We start from the raw sequence: 25,252 nt of genomic DNA, 5'->3' as shown, positions 1-25,252 counted from the left end.
CCACCATATTTCATCAGTTGTCATGCACTTCTTTGTGGGGTTGGGGTTTTTTAAAATTTTGTTCATTTATTTATGTATCCATCATTTGATTTGCTCTGTCTCTCATCACGCTTATTGAAGTATTTAATTTTTAATAAATACCTAAACAGACTAGCTGGTAAATCTGTAAAATAATTGGATTTATCTAATCCTCAATTTTGAAATGTTTTTGTATGGATACAGAGGACTAGAGAGCACCGTCATGGTATCAGAAGCAAAAGAAGCTTGATTTCTTTTTTCTATTTGTCATAATATTAGCCTGCTCAGATTATATAGTTTCAAGTGATCATGAGAAGTTTCTGATCTTGCAGTTTTCTTTTTTTTTCCTTTTCATTTTTTTTTCTTCTCTTTGTACTATCAGATTCTCAGGCTAAGAGAGAAACTCCTTCACTTGCTTAGAGCTATGAGGCTAATCCTCCCACCTTTAGGATTCTGTGGTGGTTATTTTAAGTCTAATGAGGTTGTTGGGCCATGGCTTAATAGGCTGATTGTGGGCAGATGGCAGTTGCCTTGTCTTATTTTTATCTTCTAATGCTGTTGAGTAGTACTATAGTGGAAGGAGTAAATATTTGTTTGATAATTTTTTGGAATTGTTCTGAGAATTTGAGAATACTTATTGCTAGTTTTCGGGAATTTGCTTTCTTTTTTGATTTACTGTTTTAAATGTTTCTTTTGTCTCCAGGTTTTGAAAGTATTTTAGAAGGGCTTTATGGACCAAGGCTACGAAGAGACCTCAGTTTATTTGAAGGTAAATGAGCCAGCTTTTAGTGCAATGACCTTAACTTACTGGTTTTTCTTTCAGCTAAAGGTAGTTTTAGGTATATATCTTGAACTTCAAAAAGGAAATTTTCCAATGCTTTTCTTTCCAATATTCATTTTCTTATCAATATTGTGCATAAGCAGAACACTAGGTAGAATGATACCTAGGTTTTGTTCCCCTGCAGGGGAATTTGGATTAGCTAAGCTTTTCTGCAAAGCTCTCGTGAGAAAGACCTACTCTTCTGGAAGAGTGCATCTCCTACTTTGGATTTGAACATCTTTTAGAAAGGGCAGACAAGCTGCTCAACTTCCTATTGACATTAATTAGTAAAAGGAAGGTAGTGGATGCTAGTTTGGTCTTGCAGTGGTGAAGAAAGTTTATGCTTTTAATAAATATATATAAATTTTTTTACATTTTTATTATATATACACAAATCTTTTTAATTTTTATGATACTTTACGTGTGTGTGTGTATATATAAATATAAAAAGTCATAGTATGTTTAAGAGTGTGTGTGTATATACATACATATACACCTTTTCCATTACCCGTATAAGACCTAGCATTAATCCAAATGGATTTGGTTTTGCTGGAATGGCTGTCAGTAACATATAAGTCCTTAGTTAAGTATGAAATTATTTATCTGTCTTTAACAACATGAGGATATATAGCAAAGAATTGCTTTGGAGTGTTGAAAGAATTATTTTGCCAAATTCATTTTATGACTTAAAAAAATGTTTTTTCTGTTATCAAACCTTAAAAATGTTCCAAGCATTCCTTTACAATTCATTGTCTGACAGTGTAATTTGTAAAGTAAATAATATATTTAGTGCTAGTACCTAAGGCAGAGTGGCATGTGGTGTTTATCTTTGCCTAGAATACTTTTGGAGCAATTGCTTTAACTTGGTTATGGTTTTGTCCCCTTCATGATGTGCAACTTCCTTGGCCTGTATCATATGCATAACACAGTATTTTCATGGAGAAGGGGGTGAACTTAGAGTACTACTTTGCTGATGCTTTCAGAATATTTTTTCCTGTCTAAAGCTAGGCATGCCACTAATATGACATAAAAACATTCATGAAATATGTAGTTGGATTAAAGCTTGTTTTCATGACTAGTATTCTCATCTGCTGTGATAAGCAAGCACATTTGAAAAGGAAACAGGATATTGTAATAAATGTGCAGTATCTCTTTTTTTTTCTGATTGTAATTCCAATACATTGTATGAATGGGGCTCATTAGCAGTTAAAGCTGTTTTTTTCATATCAAAGGATTTACATTTTCTTTCTTTTGTTTTTCTCTTTTTTTTTCCTTTTTTCTTTTGGATGAGAAGGCAGAAACTACTGAGCTAATGAGGTTGTGGCCAAAGTCTAAGCTACAGTTAAAGGGGCATGATATGCTACACAGTAAAGTTTATATTGCTCCTTTGGAGTTCATGTGTGCAGGTATTTGAGCTGTCTTAGGGGTGAGGTTTTAACTTATTTGCCTCATGCTGTTGAAGATTTTTTACCTATTTAAAATCTGATATTTCCATTGCTTGCATATTTTTGCTATTTGATGTCCTTGTGACTTTGTCTGCATATTAAATTCATTTTTATCTAAAATGTAACATTTCAGAGCTCCTTTGTTTTTCAATTTCTGAAAATTTTTGTCAGTAATGTACAAGAGTTCTTCAACAATTAAAGCCCATTTCCATGATGTATCTATAAAATTGATTTTATTTCTGCAGCCAACTGCAAAAGAGAAATGGCATGGTAGGTTGGGATGCCCACCTTACCTTACTCTATTTTTGGTTCATTTTTATAGATATAATATCTGTAACTTCAATAATGCTGTGTGAAATTGTTTATCTGGCACAGTTGGCGTCAGCTTTATCATTAGTGTAGCAGGCAGGCTATTTCTGATTTGAAATCTGAATTTTGTTGTAAAGATTAATACAGAACTCTCAGGTAAAGTGTGTACAAATCTTTACACTATCCCAAGTGCCACTTTTCATTGCACAGATAATGAAACTAAGATGCAGAGTAAATAATTGGCCTTAGTTAAAAGGTAGAATTAGAACTTGCCTTTAGACTCCAATGTGCTTGAATTACTGTGTCTTTTAGGCTACTCATTTTCCTCATCATAACCACTAAATTAATGCTATCATCATGCAATATTATGGCTCATTAGAAAGAGTGTGTTTCTTCAAACATACCTCAGAAATTATATGGCTTTCTTGTGCAGCAATATGTGAGAATTGGCTGAAATGTATACTGCTCAGATACAGTAGCAATTTTTTTACAGTAGCAATTACAGTACAATTTTTTTCTTATGTCATTAGCTTTATTTATTGTGACATGAAAAACATCAATAATGTGCATAAAATGTTACATGATTGATGTATTTCCTCCTTAGTATTGTCTTGAAATATTATTTCATCTGTAGATTAAAATACTGTATTCTATTATCTTAAAGTTACTTGAGTGAATAATAAATTGTAATGACAAATTTAAATGGTAAAAGGTGCACTTCAGTTTTACTAGACTGTTACAATTTCCACGAAAATACTTTTTAAACCTTTTTTGTGTCTTGAAATTATTATGCATGTCCATAGTTTGGACTTGCTAAAGTGGTTCCTGTCACCATTATTCTGCATCATTTTGTTTTCCTGGATTTTGCTTGGATTCTGTAGCTTCTGGTTGCAAAGGGGTCAAGTTCTGTATCTTGGCATCTGACCTTGGCTCAGGCTCTGAACTGAGGCTTCTTATGTTCTTGAATCTTTAGGGCTCTCTAATCCTTTCCTTATACCCATTTTCAGCTAAGTAGATTCACATATAAATTAGTATTCTTTATGTTCTACATATGGATAGTTAGCTAAACTGTTAAAAAGCTCTTCCTCTAATCAGGTGGTATGTGTGTACTTCCTTTTGGGGGGGATTATGTGCTGGGATTCTATTCCCTTAACACTGAGGAAAAGCTGTGTCTTGTTGGAGAAAAGCAGCTCTCAAGGCTCTTTCTCTGCCAGGAAAAAAATCATCTTTATGCAGAATGAAAGGTTTTATTTTTCCTTATCTTGTTTTGGAGTATTTGTAGTAGTGAAAAATTATATCAGAAACACAAATCTAATAGAATTGGAGCTTTTATGAAATTAAAAATACAAGTGTAAGTACTTCAGCTGTTTTAATGTACTTACTAGGAAGCAATAGTGCTGTATATAAAGAAAGGGTGTGATATGTTAAAAATTGTCACAAATAGCTAGAAAATCTTTTGGGATGTTATTATAATCATAAAATACTGGTAAATAAGAGTTGAATTTTTTAAAGCTATTTTGTATTTAAATTTCCTAGACAATTATTTCATATTTTAAGATATAAACATGGAATCTATTCAGTACTACAGATGTCTGAATTAATTTACTTGATGTGGCATTACTTCTTGGGAAAAGTGGTTTGGGGGAACAAAGATGTGAGCCTCTTAAATAAAAACAAATTGTTTTTGTCAAAGTTCACCATTTTATTCCTAATAAATGGAAATAAGTTTAACAGCTTTGTGCTAAAGGGTTTTGGTTTCAAGTAATAATCTGTACTGTGTTTAATATTAAAATCCTGTTTGCACAGTCTTAGCAACTATTTCTCATGGACTGGCAAGCATTATAGGTTGTGTGCAAATCTTTCATCATCTGACTCCAAGCAAGACAAAAATGGGCAGGGAAGATGATCCTCCTCCTAAATTCAAGGCAGCTGAGGAAAATTTGTTCGCCTTGAAGTGTCGTTTGTGCCTCTGATTTTTCTGAGAGTATGGCTGCCTATCTGTAGTTAAAAACTTAATACTGATCTCAGGGATGTTTCTTGCAGTGGTGACTTGAAACTGTTGGCTGTCTGGCATTTGATATATCCTGTATATATCTGATACAGTTTTGCTTAGCTCTCTGGCAAACTTAAAATGTCTTCTACGTGATTTATACTACTTTGAATAAAGAGTTTAGTGTTTGGTAGAACTGATGTTTCTCAGGGTTTGCTTTTTTGGCAATACACAAGGATTGCTCTATAGTTTGACTTTTACCAGTGGAAATTCAGCATCCCAAGGAAGAAGAACTTCTCTGAAAGTATGAAACCTGTCTTAGAGTTAAGTGTAGAATTCCAAGGTTCATAAATAGAGTTTTCATGGTTTCAAGGAAAACAACAAACTTGTTATGGAGGAATAGTGTTGTTTTTATGCTGTGGCCATCCTAAAGGAATAGCTCTAATGGGCTGGGTCAGGTAGATTAATTCAGCAAAAAATGACTCATTATCTCTTCTTACTGTCCAGCCAAGAAAAATACCATGTCTGTTTTTAAACATCAGCTGTCCAACCTGTAAAAATTGCTATTTTGCATCACTGAAAGCATATAATACAATAATACAGAATTCATTCTCAACTGAAGAACCTTTATTTTTCAGGGTAATTTTATTCTGATTTTGCCTTTTTAGTAATATCTTTGAGTAGAAGTAAAAGCTCAGCAGTTGAGGGAAGAGGGTGCAGGACAGTAGGCAGTAGGAAACAGCTCTGCAGACAGCAAGGTCAGAGAAGGAATAGGGAGAGGTGCTCCAGTCACTGGAGCAGAGGTTCCCCTGCAGCCCTTGGAGAAGCACATAGAACCTGCAGCCCATGGAGGAATGTTGGAGCAGATATCCACCCTGCAATGGAGGATCCACTGGAGCAGGTGGAGATGCCCTGAAGGATGTGCAGCTCGTGGAGATCCTATGCTGGAGCAGGCCCCAGTCAGGAATGCAGCCTGTAGAGAGGAGCCCATGCAGGAGCTGTGAGTCTGTGGAGTGGTCTCTTCCTGAAGAGAAAAGATACCTACTGCCCTCTGGAAGAGATACCTACTAGAGCAGTTCATGAAGAGCTGCAGCTGTGGGAAGAACACTGGAGCAGTTCATGATGGCCTATAGCCCATGGAAGAGACCCCAAGCTGGAACCAGGGAAAAAAGATAAGGAAATGTCAGAGAGGAACTGTTATGGACTGAGAGCAGCCTGTTTGCCACCCTCCTTGCACTGTTTGGGGTGGGGGTGGAGATAGAGGAGTTAGGAATGAAGGAGTGAAGCTGAAGCCTGGGAAGAAGGGGTGATAAGGTGGTTTAGTGTTTTCCCTTTCTCATTATGCAAATCTGTTTTTATTGGCTATAAATGAAATTGATTGTCCCCAAGTTGAGTCTGACTAATTGGTAAGTGATCTCCTCCTATCTTTACTGTGACCCACAAGTTTCTTCCCCTGATTCTCTCCCCTAGCATTTTACTTCCTCACCCCAGCCCTATTAACGAGGGGCAGTGAGAGCATCAGTGGACTGGGGGTTGGCAGCCAGTGAAGATCAGGCTGCTATCATGTGCTGTTGAAAGCAGATAATCTCAAGAAACTCCCTAAACAGAATTGACTGTAATTTAGTGGTATGGAGAAAAGGAGGAAACATACCTGGGAATTAATAATGGGAGTGAAAAAGTTGTTTAGGTTGTAAGCACATGAACTGGAAATGAACAGGATGGAGAAGACCTTGATGTTGTAGCAAATCATGTTTGGATTCACCTGCTAAAACACTGCAGTTTTAATAAAGGCTGCTGCATAACTAGCATACTGTAGGAAAAGTACTGCCTGCAGTGTCAGGAAGCCTGGTGTAAAGGTAAAAGTCATCATCTTGAGATTTTGGTTTGCATGTTCAGGAAACAGGTGTTCATGTGAGACTTGTGCAGAAGAGATGGAGTTGAATCTTGTGAGGAAAACCAGGTGGACTAGATTAGCCACAAAATGAAGTCTAAAGGGGATAATGAAAGTCTCTAATGCATGGAGGTGCTAAATACCTAGTTACTTTTCATGGATACAAGAATAAAATTGCTACAAAAGCAAACTGGAATAAATTGCCATGTGCAATTTTAAACAAGCAATTAGAAGTTTAATTTTAACTATTAGCACAGCTGGTTTGGAAAAAGTTTTAAAGTATCTGTTCGTGAAGAGAAGGGTATTGGCTGAAAACTCTTTAATTTTTTGAAGTGGAACTTAGTAGCTTCTTTAAAGAAAGTAGATTGTGTTTCTCCATTCAGTAGAAGACTGGACTTGATAAAGGCAATGTAAGTTTAAGTCCTGCATTTCCTCTAGACCAAAGTACATTTTCTGATAAAACATATAAAGGTACTTTTCTAGAGAAATGGACTGCTTGCAAGTGAGTATAAGGCTTGGATTTACCTATAGTAATGATATCAAATCAGTGAAAATACTATAAGTATAATGCATGTAGCTCACATGGTGAGGAGTCCATATCCTAATTCTTGGCTTAGTTTACTACAGGTTTGCACACTTCAGTTAAAAAGAATGAGGTTTGCAAATCAGAGCTTTCTTTGCAGTATTCAGATGCCTCTGTAATTATGTAATTATGACAGATTAGCAGTTGAATTACAAAAGTTTACCTTTTAAGAAAGGCACACCCTGCTATTTGTAAATTGAGCTGCACAAACCAGACAAGACAATATCTGAAGAATTGAATATGACTTAATGCATTGTACCAATAAAAACATATCATATTAGGGATGGAATTTATTTAAGAGAATTTTAGGAAGTGTATTTTATTCTCAAAATCTATTTTTGCTTGTTTAAAACATCTAGCTTTCTTTTCTTCCTTTAAGACTGTGAGCCAGAAGAGCTAACTGACTGGTCTATGGATGAGAAATGTTCCTTTTGTAATTTACACAAAGAAACAGCCAGTGTAAGTATGAGCATTATATTAAGCATTACTCCCCAACACTCATTTTTTGGTATGGAAGTAAGAGAATTTGAATTTTGCAAATAAGTAAATTCTGCATTTTGACTCAAGGTAGTTTGATTTTAGTGGTTCTATTCCATTCAATAGCTAAGTAATTTAATTGTATATTTTACACCAGCCGACTAACTTCTGAAAGATGTTATGATCTTCATCTGTTTTCTAGGATCGTGCATCAGTTTTCGGTTCTTCACAGTCAACGCCTACAGAGGAACTGTCATCTCAGGGCCAGTCCAACACTGATAAGATTGAATGCCAAGCAGAAAACTATCTAAATGCACTCTTTCGAAAGAAAGGTAATAAAAGCATGTGTTTTGTATTATGAAATATGACAAAAATTCAGGGTTAATTTTTATTTCCTAAGTATTTTTAATTTATCTGCTGGGATAGACGTTTCTGCTGTTTCTCTTTTTTATTCCTTTGGCTTTCCTTAATCTTTTGAATCACCAAATGAAGTACTATCCTTCCTAGTTGTCATTTCTCTTCATCCTCTTGCATTACATGTCATTCTTTTGAATCCAATTCATATATTGTATTGGATTTTTCTTTTTACCATGAGCTGCTAATTTGTTTTCATGCCAACCTCAGGTGTCATTCTCTGGAATTCTAAGTATTAAACATTTTCTGTTCCTAAATTCTCACTTCTGGTTTTCTATGGAAAAAACATACTAGGCGAAGAATGTGCTTCACAGATTACAAAATGGAATTTGGGATCTTCTTGCATGAAAGTTGCTCTTTCAAATACATTCAAGTTGGAGGTTAAAACTTCTTGTCAAAATACAGTATTTAGTAGGTCATTAATTCTTTGATTGTTCTTTGACACTCATCAAGACAGAGCAATACATGAGTGAATGACAAGTCAGTTTAGTTCATGAAAGTTACTTTGTTATGCGCCGTGAAGAGCAACAAGAGCAGAAGGAGTAATTTTCCTCCTTAAATTCATGTGAATGAAGAAATGTGAATGAAATTACTGTGAATGAGATTTTTCTTGAGTTTATCATGTATATGTGAGCTGAGTATGGCTAGGGTGACAGCTCTCTTGCTTTTAAGAGAGTTAGTCAGACATCGTCTCTTCTTCACATAGGTGGGAGAAAAAAACAAAGTTAATTTTTTCCTTTTTACATTGCTATAGTAGGAGAGGTTATTATGCCCTTGAGCCTGGGGTATGTAAAATCTTTTTCTGTACAGTCTTCGTGTCAATTGAGTCTATGTTTTGCTTTTTTGAATTGTAAAGAAATTCAAATGGTGTGCAACAGGATTTTGAGTGCATATTTTAGCTTTCTATCAAGCCAGCTATTCTCCACTTGAAATAAAATGTCCAATGAAGTTGTCACCTTGTTAGTTCTTAAAGTTTTATTGTATTCTCATCACAGGCCCAATTGTGTGTCATCTCCCTAGGTAGATATTTTAATTCATTCAAATTTCTACTTGATTATTTCTTCTTGGTCTTGTTGTGTACAACATTTTTCAGTGTTTGCCTGCTTTATACTCCTGCTGCAGATGATCTCTTTAGATGCTCCTTGAGAGGAGCTTCTATCAGGGGAGAAGTGAAACTTGGCATGACCTCACTGTAGTAGAGTGAATGACTTTTAAGTGAAGTTTTTCACAAAGAACAGTTGGCTTTTAGCATCTTCTTTAGGTTTGATCTGCCAGATCAACTGTGCTAGGTTAAAAAGGTTTTGTCTATTGAAAAAAAAAAAATCCAGTTTTTTTTGTGATTATCTGAAGTCTTTCTGTATTCTTGGGTAAGAAATTATTAAGAATACTGCTTCAGTTCAGGTTTTATCAATCTTTAAAGTTGTTCAAATTATGGCAAGTGAAAAGGAAAATAATAGTCAAGGGCATATGAAACCAATTTATGAGGTATTCAAGTAACTGGTTTGGATTTTAGGAAGAAGGTGAAGAGTTTTACTAAGAAAATCCCAAGTCTTCTTTCTGAATTTTTGTAGGTTTTTGAGTTCAAGTATCAACTTAGGAAGAAAGGCATAAAAACAAAAAATCCAGTAATTGTTTATCTAAGGAATAGTTCTTATACCTGGTCCCAAACCAGATGTTTTTTTGTTATTAGAAAATAGTAGAATTCTTGGCTGGCTGTCTTTAAAATGGAGTAACACTTGTTTGGATTGCAAACTCCTCAAGATGGTCTACTCTCTTGCTATTGTAGCTAATTTAGGCCTCTGTGAGCAACTTCTAAGACTAGTGAGCACATCAGAGAGATCATTTTTTGATACCATTAATCTTTCATTTTAAAGAAATTAATATATGGCTTTTTTAATTTGAAGAGTAGTTTGAGGGGATTTGGTTGTGGGTTTGGGATTTTTTGTTTCTTTTTTGTATCAAGAAACTTGTTCAGAAGATCTCAAAACATGTAGCCATGATAGATTGCTGCCTGGAGCAGACAGCTTCAGACATTAGTGTAACAATTTGTCTGTAGAACCTGGGACAAAAGATGATAGAACTCCTGCCAAAATGGGTGAGCTCTTGAAATGCTGTAAACAACTAAAGTCTTCCTATTAGGAACCCAACTTCACTATGCATTAGTGAATGACCAGTTTTGTAGTCAGCTGTCTGTGGGGAAGTTGTGAGCTCAGCAGACACGTCAGCAAATCCAAAGTCCTCCTTGCCATCAAACACTGATTGTTTCCATTAAACAATGTGTTTGAAACCCAAATGCTTTCTTCCCCAATTGTGACATCTCTCTTTACCCTTTGGGTGGTGTAAGAAGAATAGACTTAGAGTTGTGCTTTTCCACTTACACAATGCTGAAGTTCAGCTGTTCTGTTTTATTAAGGGAAAAACACAGTGTGCTTTAGAAAATACCTATTAACTCTTTTTTTACTATGAGTATTATAGAATGCGACATATGATCATTGTTATATTGCAGAATCACAGTTTTTTAAAAGCTTGATCAGACATTTTGTTCATGGACTATTAATTTTCTGTATTTCTAGTAATGCACTTTGTGTGTTCTTAGAAGCTCATTTTTCCATGCAATATTAATGTGACCTCTTTAAACAAAACTGAAGAAAACTAGTTGTGAATCAGGTTCTATCTTCAGGATAGATGATCCACCAAGAGACAACTGAGACATGAGAAGCTCTTGTAGAAGTTAAGGAATTAGGCACAAAATTATAGAGAATGAGATTACTTGAATCTTTTTGGATTCTCTGGGTTGCTTTGTCAAGTGTCATCAATGCCATGTTTCCCATCCCAAAGTAATTCTCCTGTAAGCATTTTAAAGCTCTTTACTATTTTTAATTATCCCTGTTATGCTCTAAAATATTTCCATTCATAAATATGACTTTCTTACACCATACCATATACCTGAATTAAACTTTGAGTTCTCCTGTTCATTTTGTAGTTTTCTTTCAGTTGTGTAGTTGTCACAAGTTGGTTATGCTTCTTGGACAATGTATATTTAATTTAGCAAACCTATGACAATGAAATTATCACAGACAAAAAGTGTTACTTTCTGAGGTGAGTTGCACACACTACTTCATCCAAAACCTGCAGCTTCTTTTGATTACTAATCTTAAGAAATTTAATTTGTCCTTTCAAAATGTGGAAGATTTTCTGTAATCACAGATACTGGCACAGTTTGTGAGGTAAACTGTGACAGCTTTGCTGTCCCTCTTAAACTTCATCAAGAAAGAATATTTAGTGGCATTTCACTGCTTTCCTAAGGAAATAAAGCATACATTTTGTGTTGACCACCCAACTGCCAGTGTTATTCTCTTCAATGACTGCATTTCTTGATCATTTCAACTACATTTACAAGGATTCATAGAAACATGACTGGATGTAGAGCAGTGAAAATTGCAACCTGAGTAGAAGAAGAAAAAAGGTGTAATGATTATGAGAACAAAAGAGTGAAGTCATTCTATTTGTTGATTGGTCAAGTTAACTGAACTTATTGGGATATGTGGCTCAGAATACATAGTTGTATTCCTGGTTTAGTGTGCTGATGACCCAACAGTGACCTGAAAGGTTCTACAAGGAGAACTACGAGTGTCACTGGGACAGTTTGGTGCCTATTGAGGTGAGGTTGTTAAAAGGAAATGTGGCCCTTTTCAGAAAAGGGGTGAGATGGAGTTACGAAGCACACTGAGAAACAATCGTGTTCTTAGTCCTGCTTCTCACACAACTGGATTGCAGGTAGAAGGGGGATTGTGATTCCCTGCAGCTTTTTACTGCCTTTTGACATTGTGTCAGAAGACAAATTAAGTCATTAGGTTGACTTTTTAATGAAAAAGTACTGATTTTTGGTAAATGGAATACTGTTGTGGAACACTATTTTGGGAGCTTTTAACTCACTGTTCATTATCCTGCCAAACAGTCAAATCTGTCACTATAGACATTGCAGTCACACACAATGTTAATGTGCAGAATAGTTAATAGTACAGATTTGAATAGTTACAAGCTCGTGCAGGGCATGAACTGAGGAAGTATTAATCCTAAACTTGAGCTTTGAATTGAAATAAGTCATTGCAATTAGTCATAATTACATGATGTTTATTGCTCTCTTCTTTTGGTTTCAAACTGTTACCTTGACAATCACAAGCAGAAAATATCAGATTACATCATACAAACTCATTCTTCTTTTAGCCTATTAACATCAGGTCTGCAGTGATCTGAGAGAAACTAGAGTAACATTAGGGTTAACTTGTATTCTAAACCTTTAGAGACTGTTCTGCATTTGAAGTAGTATGTATGTACATACATGATCCATGGACTAAATACAGCTGCATTGTATTTTATAACAACTGCTATAAATGGGAGCTTAAACAGATGTAGGCATGCAAATTTAAAGCTTTGCAGGTTTTAGCTATAGTCACAACTCTGAATAAAACATCTTTGGAAAAAAACCTATTCAGGTCATACCAAGTATATCTGGTGCCATCTGCTGATAACAATTAAAAATATTTGGTAGTGATACTAAGTTCAGAGTTCTAATACCTTTCTTGCCCAAAACACGCTTCACTGTGTTTGAAAATTTTGTATTACTAATTACAGATTTCTTATGTGTAGTGGAGAATTGCCATTATGAATCACAGGATGGGTGAACTTCTTCCCCATGTTGGGTGGAACAGACTGGGCAAGGAGACACTGCAGAGCAGCTCTGCAGAAAGGGACCCGGGGGTCCTGGTCCATGGCAAGTGAACAGGAGCCAGCAGTGCCCTGGCAGCCAGGAGGGGAAAGTGTGTCCTGATGGGATCAGGCACAGCATGGCCAGCTGGGCAAGGCAGGGATTGTCCTGCTCTGCTCTGAGCTGGGGCAGCCTCACCTCAAGTACTGGGGGCAGTTTTGGGCACCACAGTATAAGAAAGATGTTAGAGAGTGTCCAAAGGAGGGCAACAAGGATGGTGAAGGGCTTTAAGGGGAATCTGTACAAGAAGTGGCTGCAGTTACTTGCCTTTTTCAGCCTGGAAACTGAGGGGAGACCTCATTGCAGTTATGACTTTCTCTTGAGGGGCAGTGGAGAGGCAGGCACTGGTCTCTCTGGTGACCAGTGGCAAGAACTGAGGTCAACCTTAGTCCTAAAGCTCTGCCAGGGGAAGTTTAGGTTGGATATTAGGAAAACATTCTTCACCCAGAGGTTGGGCACTGGCACAGGCTCCCCAGGGAGGGTGGTCACCCCACCAAGCCTGACAGAGATCAAGAAGCATTTGGAATAATCTCAGGCACATGGTGTGTCTCTTCAAGCTGTCCTGTGCAGGGCCAGGAGCTGGACTCTGATGATCTTTGTGGGTTCCTTTCAACTCAAGATATTCTATGATTTTAAGACCGGATCAAAGTCTTTACAATGGTTCATAGCAGGATAATGACAGATTGTAAACAAGTTGAAATGAGAGGTCCTTTTTTAATGTAAGGGAAAATGAGGACAAGCAAGCAGTAGAACATGCCACCCAGAGGTTGTGGAGTCTCCCATCCCTGGAAGCATTCCTTACCTAACTAGGCAAAATCCAGAGGAGCTTGCTTTGACCTCAAAGATTACTACTTTGAATAGGCAGTTTTACTAGAGACCTCTCAAGGTACTTCCACCATGATTTACCAGTTAATGATTTACATAACAGATCAGTCAATGTGATAGTAACACTGTTTGCATTTATTGCTGATGAGTTTAGACTGCCTGAGTCTAACCATGTTGATTGAATATGCATTTAGCAGCAAGAGCACTTCAGGTGCAACCCAGGAGCACATCTTTCAGAGTATATGCTCTTAGATATACACACACACACCACTGCCTCATCTTATTACCTTTTTAGAGAAAATTCATATCTGTAAACTGGCAATAGCTGTAGCAGTTGGATAAATGAGAAATTCTGCTGCATTTATTTTTCACAGGGAGCATTTGGGAATCATTAAAAAAAATTAAACTAATACTTAAGAAATTATTATAAGAACAAAAAATAAATATTTTAGTATTCTAACTAGGTAGAAGATGACTTTGCTCCTAAGGGAAAGCTGGCTTCTCCAGCAAGTGCCTAAAACCATATATGTTTGGCTATTACCAGTGCAAAGAGTCTGAAGTGGAATAGAAAGGCAGTAAAAACTTGACAGGTCTGAATTAGTTTTGTCTTGCAGTTTCATAATAATTGATGCAAGGGATGGTGATTAATAAGGAGGAATCTGTTCAGGCTGTTGTGTTTTCCTGCTAATGGTAGGTCCCCTGTACTCTCTGGTCGTTTGCTTCTTAAAGGTACAGATTACACCAAGATGTAAAATGATTCTCCCATTGGCACTGATGATCCTCTATTATCTAGCAGTTGTCAAAGAAGTTTTTCTTGTGTGCATGCAACAAACTAATTGCTCTGTATAAGTAGGGTTGTTCCAGACCCTACTCAGTCTTGATGATGTTTTGTGCAATTCATTTTGTATGAGTTTTTGATTACAGGCAGCCAGATTTTTGGGTTTTTAAGCTAAGCTGTTGATTAGTAGATTTCATTGTTTGGAACTACCATTTGTCTGTCATGCAAACACTTTAGTTTCTAGGTAATTCAGTTATTTAATTTAATCTCTTAATTTCCCATGTTTTTTTCTTGTATTTTGCATATGCATCAGTACTTTACACCTACTGCCTTACTGCTCCAGTATCTGTTGTTGAATTTTTTTTTTTTTACTTCTAAGTGTGTCTCTAGGATGGTAAATCCAGTTGAGTATTTGAGTTCATAATTTAGGCATCAGGAAATAGATATACTCTGTTTATATTGCTGTGCCTGGAGATTACATGGTGGGGAAAGATCTTTCTCTATGTAGGAATCCTCCATCATCTAGAATTTTAGGTCATACCTCTCTTCAAGAAGCACCTGTCAATTTCAGGTATTTTGGTAGAGGTCTGGTTGAATGATTGTTGAAATATAGAGCTTTAACCATAAGCAGATTTGTTTTGTCATGCCTTGGGTAAGTTCTCTTGAAGCCAAGATGTCTTAAAAATGCTGGAGCTTCACCACACCTCATCAAGCACTGTAGAGAAGCTGACCAAAAGGTCTTGACAGGAAGAATCTGACAGAGTCAGCTGCCCTCTCATGTGCTATAGACAGCAGATCTCACAGGTGCCAGTTTGTAATTCCTTGCAGTGCTCTATTGGTGGAAATGAATTCTCAAAATGGAATATGTTTTAAATAAACCTGAAACAAAGAAGCAAGAGATCTGCCACACATTCATTCTAAACTTGAGCAGCATTCCTTGGTCAGTGCTGGCAGTCACTCTCTTGATATACATGGATAAAGCTTCATTGGTATAAAATGCTTGAGCAAATAAGCTGTATGATCCTCCAAACTTCCTATTAGGAAATGTATGCTTTGCATGCAAACATCAACCCAACCCAGCTCTTTCGGTTTCTTCACTTCCATGAAAAAAACCCTCAGTTTATAATCTGTTTTATCTGTTTCAGATTAACTTTATTATCCCAGTAACTACAGAACTATGTCCTTTGGTATTTCCCCCAGGCAATCAGGGCTCACCTGAAAGCTAATTCTTTTTCACTGCTTTCACACTCGCTTTAAATCCTTCTCCCTTCTTGACTGAAAACTGTTCTGCTCATTACCTATGAACTCAAGGATGGGCTGTGATTAAAATATTGGAAAGGATGTTTGTGTGGGGAGAGGTGTAGAGTTGAAGGAATGAAGGAAGAGTGGGATAGTAAAGTACAACTACTGCCAGTTTAAGGGACTCAGGTGTCTGAGTATGGTCAATTGTACTTGTCCTGTGGAATGGTGTGTTGCAAGTAGCACAGCTTACTTGAGTTTCTTAATTACATTATTTATGCTCAGTTACACTTACATTTTTGATTTTTCTGTTGCTTCTGTTACGATTCTTTTTGGTGATTCACAGTTGCAGTTTCACGTAGGCTTTTTAATAAGAGGTTTTACTTTTTTCTAACTGATAAGTAACATTAAAATAGTCATATGTAGCATGTTTGATCTTTTTATTTGTTTCTAAAATGAGATAGTTCTTTTCATTGAAATGTTACATACACAAGCAAAAAATAGGGTATACTCTGTTTAAAATAGGAAATAAAACTTTTCTTCCAAGTGTTTTTATTGCTAGCACTTTGAAAATATCCCAAAAATCCTGTAAGATTTTACAATAAAAGTTTAAAACTTTGTTTGTATTCAGTTCCTTGTATTACTACAAATTGTTTGGGATATTTCAAGTAGCATCATATCAGTTTTTCCATTTCAATCCTGAACCTACAATGGGGATTATAATGTCAGAGTGGAACACATGTATTTTTGCTTTTTTTTCCTTTCAAAGATCAGTTCCTCAAAAGTCCAACTCTTCTATTTTAAGAAGAGGACTAATCTTTAGAACTGCATTCGAAAATTATTTTTCTTATGTTTGTTCTTTGAGAGTAACTTCCTTCTGTATATTAATCCATATCTTATTTTGCTTTCATGGTTTGTATTTTCTTTATTTTCAAAACTGAAAATAAGCAGTCTGCAAATGAAAATTCAACTTATTTGCCACCAATACAAATTCTGAGTTCCATAAGTAATGCAACTCCACATATTCTTACTTGCATGCTATGGTAGAGGAGTAAGGTGAAAATTAATGATCTATGCTAAGTGCTCTTCCAAGTGACTTCCAGTTAGGAATGCTCATTAAAAAAAATTTGATAGACATCTGAACTCATATGTTCATTACACATGTACTTGCTTAACACATTTGTGTGCTCATAGGAATAATTTATTATAATAAAAGTAAAGTTTGATTCTTAATATATCTGTTGCCTGTGTTTTTTATTTCTAGATCTTCCTCAGAACTGTGATCCTAACATTCCCCTAGTTGCTCAGGAATTAATGAAAAAAATGATCCGTCAGTTTGCGATTGAGTACATTTCAAAAAGTAGCAAAATTCAAGAGAACAGAAATGGTTCATCATTTGAACCAAGTCTGATGTGTAAAAGTATCCAAATGAACCAAACGGAAAACTCCCTTCAGGAAGAACAGGATAGCCCTCTAGACCTCACTGTGAATCGAACTCAAGAACAGAATACTCAGCAAGGTAAATTTCTATATCTGATAATCTGTTTTGCTGTCATTTATTTTCTTTATGGTGTCTTACTCCCTTAAAAATAAATGTCCATGTCAAATAGAAACATTTTTCATATTGTGTGTTAGCAGATAAGTACTCTGATTTCTGAGTGCCTGTGTTATATAAGTGGTGTTGGAATTTCTCAGTTTTAGAATACTGAATCTAAGTTCTCTCAACTGTGCTGTCACAGGTAACAATGGTTCAAAATTTTGTTGAAGAAATGGCTGTCAAGAAGCCTGAGAAAAGAGGGAAAGATGCTGGGATTTCAGACAGCAAATGTCACTCAGTTTCTATCAGCTCTTGAACAATTTGATTCTTTCAATGCAGGCAGGTTAGAATGATGGGAAAAGAAGATTATCTGGGAGAAAATTTCCATACTTCATACCTTAATCGTTACAGATCAGCTTTCTCAACTGAGACTAAAGCTAGAAAAACAGTCTGTCTCATATCATATTTACAAAAAGGAAATAACTTCTTTGCCTCAAGGAATATTGCTATCCATAACTGATAACAGTTTAATCACAGGAGTGTTTTGGACTTCGAACTAGATTTGGATTAGCAGCAGTTTTCAGGAAGGGTTGTGCCTGTCACGTGCAACTGAAAACAGTGGCAAAAGCAGCTTTTGTCTTTTACAGATACCAGGGTCTGTGTTAACTTTTCCTGAAGTCTGAAGTATTACAGGATTGATGTGTCTGTCATGTCCATACTAAAAAAGTTGAAAGAAGCCAGAACTAAGTTTTTTGGGGTTTGTTTGTGTTTTTTGTTTGCTTTAATATACATGAGCAGATTTGGTATGTTGTGTACCTAATGATGTAATCTCTAATTGGAGATCCTTAGGGGCAGGAAGCTCTGATGGATTTCTCATGATAAATGTATCTATTCTAGGTTATGTTTCAAGCATATTTTCTCTTTGACAGAAAAAACATTCAGAAATACTAGAATTCTTGCTTTTATTCTGTATGGTCAGTAGTAACCAGTTCATGCCAGGGTTAATAAATATTTAGTGGTTTAAATCCTGAGAAAATACCTGTTGTGCTTGGATGTAATATTGCTATGGATGAATTACAGATTTTTGAGGTTTATAATTGGCCAGGCTGAAGCACCTTCTTTTGCAAGAGCTGTAAAAATTACTTTCCTGATATCAGCACTATAGTGTGTAGCTTCAACAGCTAGTTATAAATAACTAGTCTTAAATGTTCATGAAGGACCAAAGTCCCCAAAGGCAGGTTCTGATCATTGCTGAGCCCAAATAAATATTTGAGGAATGAAAGGAAAGGCAGAAGGTGGGCAGGGACAGGAAGAAAATTATACTGCCACTCTTATCTGAAAATCCATTGATCTTTTGTCTAAGAAAAATCTAAAATATAGAGAAATTAAGTTATTTAAATAATCCTTTTGTGTCATTGGTTTTTTTTTTCTTATAGTAAGGCTAAAGAGCAAATTTAGAATTGTGCACCTTCAGTGAAACACCTAAATCTAATTGTTCAGCACACACAGTGTACAAGTTACACATTAAACTATGTAAGGCACTGCAGAGTCTCAGGACTTAGACTGCCATGTTTGCTGGAGTGCTTTTTAGATCTTAAAAATAACATATTGCTGTGAAATTTAGAGATGCTGAAATGAGAAACAGTAGTGGAATAAGACTGTAGTTGGAGAAAAGTGGCTTGAATATCTTACCTACCAAGGAAATTGTATTGTGCTTTCTGTTTTCCATGAATGTGTTAATTTTGAGCTATTTTATCTTTTTACTGTAGTGATGGCAACACAAGCAAGTAACTTCAAGATGAAAAATGTCAGTCTACTCTTTTTATTTGCATTGTGTTCTAAGTGCAAAGATTAATGAAAAAGTTATTTCAATTAGCTTTTGTCAGGGACTGTGTATTATTATTGCACCTACCTCTCAGTTCTGTGCTCTTCCTGAAGACAGCTTGGTTATAATAGTGTCATATGCTTATGGTAGGGAATTGTGAAGGTGTTGTAATTGGATTATTTTTTTGAAATGTCTAATTCTCACATAGTATACTTTGGTCTGGAGACTTGTAAAAGCTGTACCATGGTTCCATTCCTAGTAATGTTTTTTGAATGTTGTGCAACTCTCTAGTATTTGCAAATTGTAATTCCTATTACAATTTTCAAATGAAGTGGCAGTAGCAGAGGAGGAAGTTAAAATTTGTGCTTTGCTTTGATGGATCCTCAAAGCTGAAATCTCTAATTCAAATCCTGTTAAGCAGATAATGATCCAAGTATAAATTCTTTAGGTTCACTTTCTGCTTAGGCACTGCTTTGTATTTACAATAGTTGTCTTTGAAATTAATGATCTAATTAATTGAATAGACTATCTTGCTCCTTTACTATGAGAGTGATTCTTGGGCTTAAGAGGCAGGAGTAAACTGTGTTCTCCACATTACTAGGAGCTGTGAGCAGATCCAAGCTAAGTGCTAGCTCAGCACTGAAAAGAGATTCTATAACTGTAGCTCTCTATTAAAGAAAGCTTCTTATTCTCTTCCAGTGTCTGGAGGCCAACTCTGAAACCAAAAAGTCCTCAGTTCTGACACTTCCAGACTTGATAGCCCTGGTTTTTGGGCTTACAAGGCAAGGTTTTAGTACTGGGGAGGGCTGAGGGTGGTACCTGTTAGAAACTGTTGTGGCTTCCCTGTGCAAGGCTCAGCCAGCTCTGCCACAGACCCACACCAGGCTGAAGTGGAGCACAGGAGTTGGGCTCATGGTGCTGCAGTGACAGCATGTTAAAGTACAGAAATGCTGGACAGGCAGAGGGGTGAGAAACAGCACTGGGAACAATGAGGTGAGGGAGAGGGGAAGGCACCAGAGTAGGTATATCCATGGAGCACATGGAGAGGACCATGGTGGAGCATGTGTTCTACTGCAGCTTGTGGAGCAGATAATCATTCACACTGCAGCCTGTGGAAGACCCCACACTGGAGTATCTGGGTGTTTCCTGAAGGAGCTGTAAAGAAAAATTGTACTGAGTTTAGCCCCCATTCTCAATCTTGCCTATGCCACCTGGGGATGGGGGAAAATAGAGGGCTTGGGAGTGAAGTTCATAGCCTGGGAAAAGGTAGGAGTGGGGAAGTGCTTTAATTTTTATCTTTTTCTCGTATACAAATCTATTTTAAATTGCAATAAATTAATTTTCTCCAAGTCTGTTTTGCCTGTAATGGTAATTAGCAAATGGTGTCCCTGTATTTATCTTGATCTTCATCTCATTTCTTCCTGCTCCCCACTGAGGACAGGCAGTGGTAGAGGGGCTGAGTTGGGGTCTAGCTACTGGCTGAGGTAAACCCATTGCACCTCTGGAGCTGCAGCATTGAGTACTAAGTGTGAGTGTTTAAGCACTGGCATCCAGGTATGTCCAGCTGACACCTGACTGGTGGTGGAGTCCCAGAGCATGCTCCACTTTCCTCTGCAGGTGCAAGTGTGGTAATTTAGCAGAGTGCTTTAATTCCTCTGTGCCTTGCTGCTGATCAGGCAGTCATTTCACTGTCAGTCAGTTAGCAGCAACTGTCTCCAAAAATACCTGTATCTTGTTCCCTTTTCTAATCCATGTAAATCTTAAGACTGATCAGGCTTTGAAAACAAATACTCTGTAAAGAGAAACAAAACCTGTTTTCCATGCACTGCATCTAACAAAAGTGGGGCATTGCTGTGTGCTTTTGCATTGTTGCTTTTCCTCTTAACTAAGCCAGTGAAGAAGCAGCATCCTTGAGAATGAAATGGTGAGTAAGGGACAGTGTTAGAATATCCTGCAGCAACTTATTTCCTCATGCAGTCATGGGGCTGAGCTCTTTCAGGAAGGTTCCTAGCAGCAGCAGAATTTGATGCAGAGGTTTCTTTCACTTGGTAGATACAGGAGGGGGTTGATAGTTCTCAGGATTCTAAGCAAAGTGGCTTTGAGTCAGAAGTAATAGCAGTACAAATATATGATATGCTGGTTTAGCTGTACAAGCTTAATTTTGTTTCTGGATTTTCTGGAACCACACACTGATAGCATGTAAACAAAGCCAAAATATGCAAGAGTTTTCATAATTCCCTGGTTTCATTGAGCCATCATGGACTGGAAGATATCAAAAGATAGCTGGCAGTGTATTGAAAGAATTCCAAAATGCACTGAAAATAAACTTCTTTTTCTTAAAATCCTGTTTTTACTGTATATATTGGTGAAAATACTGTGCATTTTGAAGGTATACATGCTATGTTCTCAAGAAAAATTGTATGAGCTGTAAATACATTCAAGGAACAGTTTAATACTTTTGCATGAGAAAGTCAACCTGTAAAGCTACATTTCTGAAGGGAGTAGGTATTTTCTTATGAGTTAAGGACATGGTCATTGCTTACTACCACTTGCTGTCATGGGCTAAACAGACTTTACTTGGGAGAAATTATTCAAATTATTGTTTATTAATATAAATATTTCATTATTAATTCAAGCAATGGAAACAAGGAGTCATTAAAACACTACCTTTCCTCCCTCCTTTCCTAGGCTCAGCTTCACACAAATTCCCTTATGGCCACTACCACCACCCACCCCTGTAGTGCAAGGGGATTGGGTGGGGGCTTTCCATAGCCTGTACCTAATGGTTTCTCTCTGCCACTGGACTTGGGCATTTTCTCATTCTTTTTGTTCCCATTTTTTATGTCCATCTGGCACTTTCCCCCCTTTCTTAAATACAGTTTTCCAGAGTTCCTGCTCAAGTTGCTGCTGGACTCAGCTGTGCCCTGCAGTAAGTCTGGAGCCTGTGTCTGGCACAGGGCAGCCCCTGGCCTGTCCTCACAGATACTGCCAGGATTGTGCCATGATCACCCAATGTATGGCCACATGCTTTTCATCTGGCATTTTTTTAAGTTACAAAATAGTACTTCAAGTCAAAAGGGTCTACTCAAAGTAGTAGTTGTAGTTAAAAATTAATGAAAGGCTATCAGGAAAAGTACTGAAGACAAGACTGTTGTTTTGTTGCTACAAAACCCCTTTTCCTGTGGATGGAAAAGGTAAAGGGAGAGTTATTTACTAAATCTCACTATATTAAAACTAGGGAGGGCTCTCTGAAAATCCTGAGAGGAAGCAGCTGGTAATGGGCAGGTTTTGCTCAACAGTTCTTAAATATTGAAACTGCTGTGACACGAGGTCATGGGTCCCTGGGTTCACAAAGGGCTGTGAAAGACTTCACAGCTAACAGAACCCAGGCTAACAGAACTAAAGCTAGAGTAGGCAGGGATAAATCTCTGAGATCCCTAAGCATTGGCTTGGGATAGCAGCTGCTAGAAGAGCAAAGAGCTGCAGGTGATGCCAGCCTGATGTGCTCTTCCACACCAGGAGTGGAGTGCTCTCCCTGCCTGGAGCCTGAGAGCTGAGTAGAGCAGGTTATCTGATCTAATAAAACAGTTCATAGTAGCTAATGAGAAATTTCCTGAAACCCAGAAGAAAACTCAGTTTAGAAATCAATGGAGAAATACTAGTTGTAGGAACTCAAGGCTGACCTAGTTTCTGTTGCTTCCCCTACCCCTCCCTGCTTCCCTAACATCACTAGTCTGGAAGAGTTTCAAGTGATTGTAGTCCTGATTATTTTACATATGAACTTCGGTCACACTTAGTTTCATCTTAGTATTGGTGCTTAGATCTTGTACTGAGAATCAAAGGCCAGAGGTTGAACCATTTCTTTGAAGATAAGAATAATTTAATTTGCATAGAAATAGCTGCATTAGAAGACCATGAGTAGCATATTTTTCTATATTATCTAGTGTTACTTTTTTTTTTTTTTGAAGACTCACTCCTTAGTAGTCATGGCTTCACCTAAAGAGTGGAAGTAATTTTATATTTTTTATTAAAACCACCTTACAGAGTGGCTTTTCTGTTCCTGGCATAATTGAGTTCCTTTCCAGTATTCTTGCTGTAATACCTATTTTGATTGATTTGTAAGAAATAATGGAAAGTTCTGGCTCAGTTTAGAGAACCACTATTCCTACCTTGCAAGTAACAAGTTTCAAAGATTCATAGTCCACCTGTAGGATGCCTTTTGGCAAACTTTTTGGTCCTGTACCTAATGTACCAAAGTGTACATCTTGACTGTGCATATATGCATACATTCATTTCATTAGGTAGGATTTCACTGTGTCTTAGAGCTTTACAGCAAATGCTCTTGTTTTCCTACCAGTTTGAGGTGGGCTTTTGTGATGGTTATTTCTTGTTGGTTTTGGTGATTTGGTTTTGTGGTTTTTTGGGGGTTTTTTTGTTTTTTTTTTATTGGATGGTTTGCTTTTTTTTTTTTTTTTTAATTCAAATTAGATAACTGAAAAAATCTGTAGTCCAGTGACTCTATCTGGTATTTTGCATGTATATCAAATTTCTTGTATGATTCTTTTTACTGAGGATCGTTTTCCCATAAAGCATTGTCTTCAGGGAGGTGTCATGTATTTAATGAATTTGCTGTGTTAAAAGAATGAAATGTATTGAACCTCAAATTACTTCAGTTCTGCATATGCTTTAGAGGTTGAAAATGTATCTAGTTTTTTTGTTTCAGGGGGGTGAATTTTCAGTATTCTTTTACTCATTTTTTGACTGATTACTAGCCTGGTGTTATCAAAGCCAATTCTGAAAGGTTGGAAATGAAAATTATTTTAATTATGAAATCTTACAAGAGCCTTTGGATTTTATTTGTTGGGGCTTTTTCTTTTACTGAAATCTAGCTTTGCTTTTTTTTTTTTTTTTTTTTTTTTTTTTTAATTGGTGGAGAGACAATTAGCTTTTAATTGCAAAGTTGTCATCTTTGAAGTAGATTTTTTTCCAGTGATGTCTTCTAAACTTTTTTGTGATGTCTGTGAGTATCAACTGAAGATGGAGAAAGTGTTGTGAAAGGGAGCACCCAAGCCCTTAAGAAAGGGAGATAGACTTTGTGTGACTGACAGAGCACAGAAGATGGAATCTGTCTTGGTCAGGACTCAGGAGCTTGGTTTGATATTGGGTATTCCTGGGTAGGCCAGAAAGCCCATGTAGAATTTTTCTGTAGTGTTTTTAATTGGCTTTTTCTTCTGTAGTATCAATGCAACAGGAAGGTTGATTAGCATTAGTCCTTCCTCTAACTTTCTTAAGTAAGATTTTGAAAGGAATGTATTTGGGTAAAAAGGAGCACCCTTGCCAAGTGGCACATTTATATATATTCATCTCCTAATGCTGAGTTAGGATGTTACCTTTTCTCTTTTTGACCTCCTTCAAATAGCACAAAACAGTTCTGGAAGAACAGCCAAAAAGCAGTCCAAAAACAAAAATCTGGATTTGATTATTACACAGAACTCTATTTCTTTGCATTATTGGTATAAAGGAGAGCTACCCAAACAACTTTCTTGACTTCTTATTTGACTATTGGCATTTGGATACTTCAACCAATGCTTCATTGTCTACATCTGAGGCTGTGGGAAAATATGTGCAATTGATTGATGGTTTAAAAATAATAGGCAGTAACATGAAAATTATGCTGTAAATGCAATAAGGAATAGTATAAGGTTGATTATAGAATTGAATGTTGAGCTATATGTTGAAACTCAAAATTGAATTCACAGAGCTCAGGCACACAAAACAGCCCAAGTTTGAAACAGAGAACCAAGGAAGAAAGGTATGAAATTAAATATATTTAGGGGATTTAATTATAATTTAAATGTAATTGATTTTTGTGAAAGAAAAAAAAATTAAATTAGTATTTCAACTGTTAATGTTTTTAAATACTGATTTTTAAAAGATATGTTTTTCTATTTCAATGCTTCATAGAATTTAACAGCCAAGTATAAATCTTGAACTTTGTATTTACCAGTGACTTGACAGAGTGGACTCTGACCCCACTTTAGGCCTTTCATTTTTCTAATTTCTAATATTACTGCATACATGGGGAGGCAGCAGGAGGAATATGTGTAGTTAGTGTTAGAAGTCTGTATTAGGCTCAAGCTCTTTTCCCAGCTATGGGGAAGTTACTGGTTGCTGGGAAGTCACCCAAATCTGAACCTGCTCATTCAGTAACCTGGGCTGGTGTCACTGCTGACCCTGCTCTGAGCAGGACATTGGTCTTGGAGCCCTCCCAAGATCCTTATTAGCTTGAATTATCCTGTAAGCCTAGGATTCAGTTATGTCAAATTTAACTTA

The 25,252-nt window shown here is 36.6% G+C and overlaps 1 protein-coding gene across 9 annotated transcripts in view; it reads left to right on the top strand.

Moving 5' to 3' along the window:
* Positions 1–25,252, top strand: part of LCORL (ligand dependent nuclear receptor corepressor like) — an 82,036-nt gene that overhangs the window by 24,855 nt on the left and 31,929 nt on the right. For 6 of the 9 annotated variants that reach the window (XM_079307462.1, XM_079307458.1, XM_079307463.1 and 3 more), the window contains exons 2-5: positions 722–787; positions 7,436–7,515; positions 7,736–7,865; positions 16,822–17,076. In XM_079307462.1, the coding sequence (XP_079163588.1) occupies positions 722–787; positions 7,436–7,515; positions 7,736–7,865; positions 16,822–17,076 (531 nt within the window). Of the gene's footprint in view, positions 1–721; positions 788–7,435; positions 7,516–7,735; positions 7,866–16,821; positions 17,077–24,678; positions 24,732–25,252 lie in introns of all 9 variants that reach the window. The other 3 variants (XR_013774489.1, XR_013774490.1, XR_013774491.1) reach the window with 1 other exon arrangement.

This window comes from Erithacus rubecula (assembly GCF_903797595.1).
Source record: "Erithacus rubecula genome assembly, chromosome: 5".
Taxonomy (NCBI): domain Eukaryota; kingdom Metazoa; phylum Chordata; class Aves; order Passeriformes; family Muscicapidae; genus Erithacus; species Erithacus rubecula.
The sequence above is the reverse complement of the archived record's forward strand: the minus strand, read 5'-3'. Positions and strand labels throughout refer to the sequence as shown.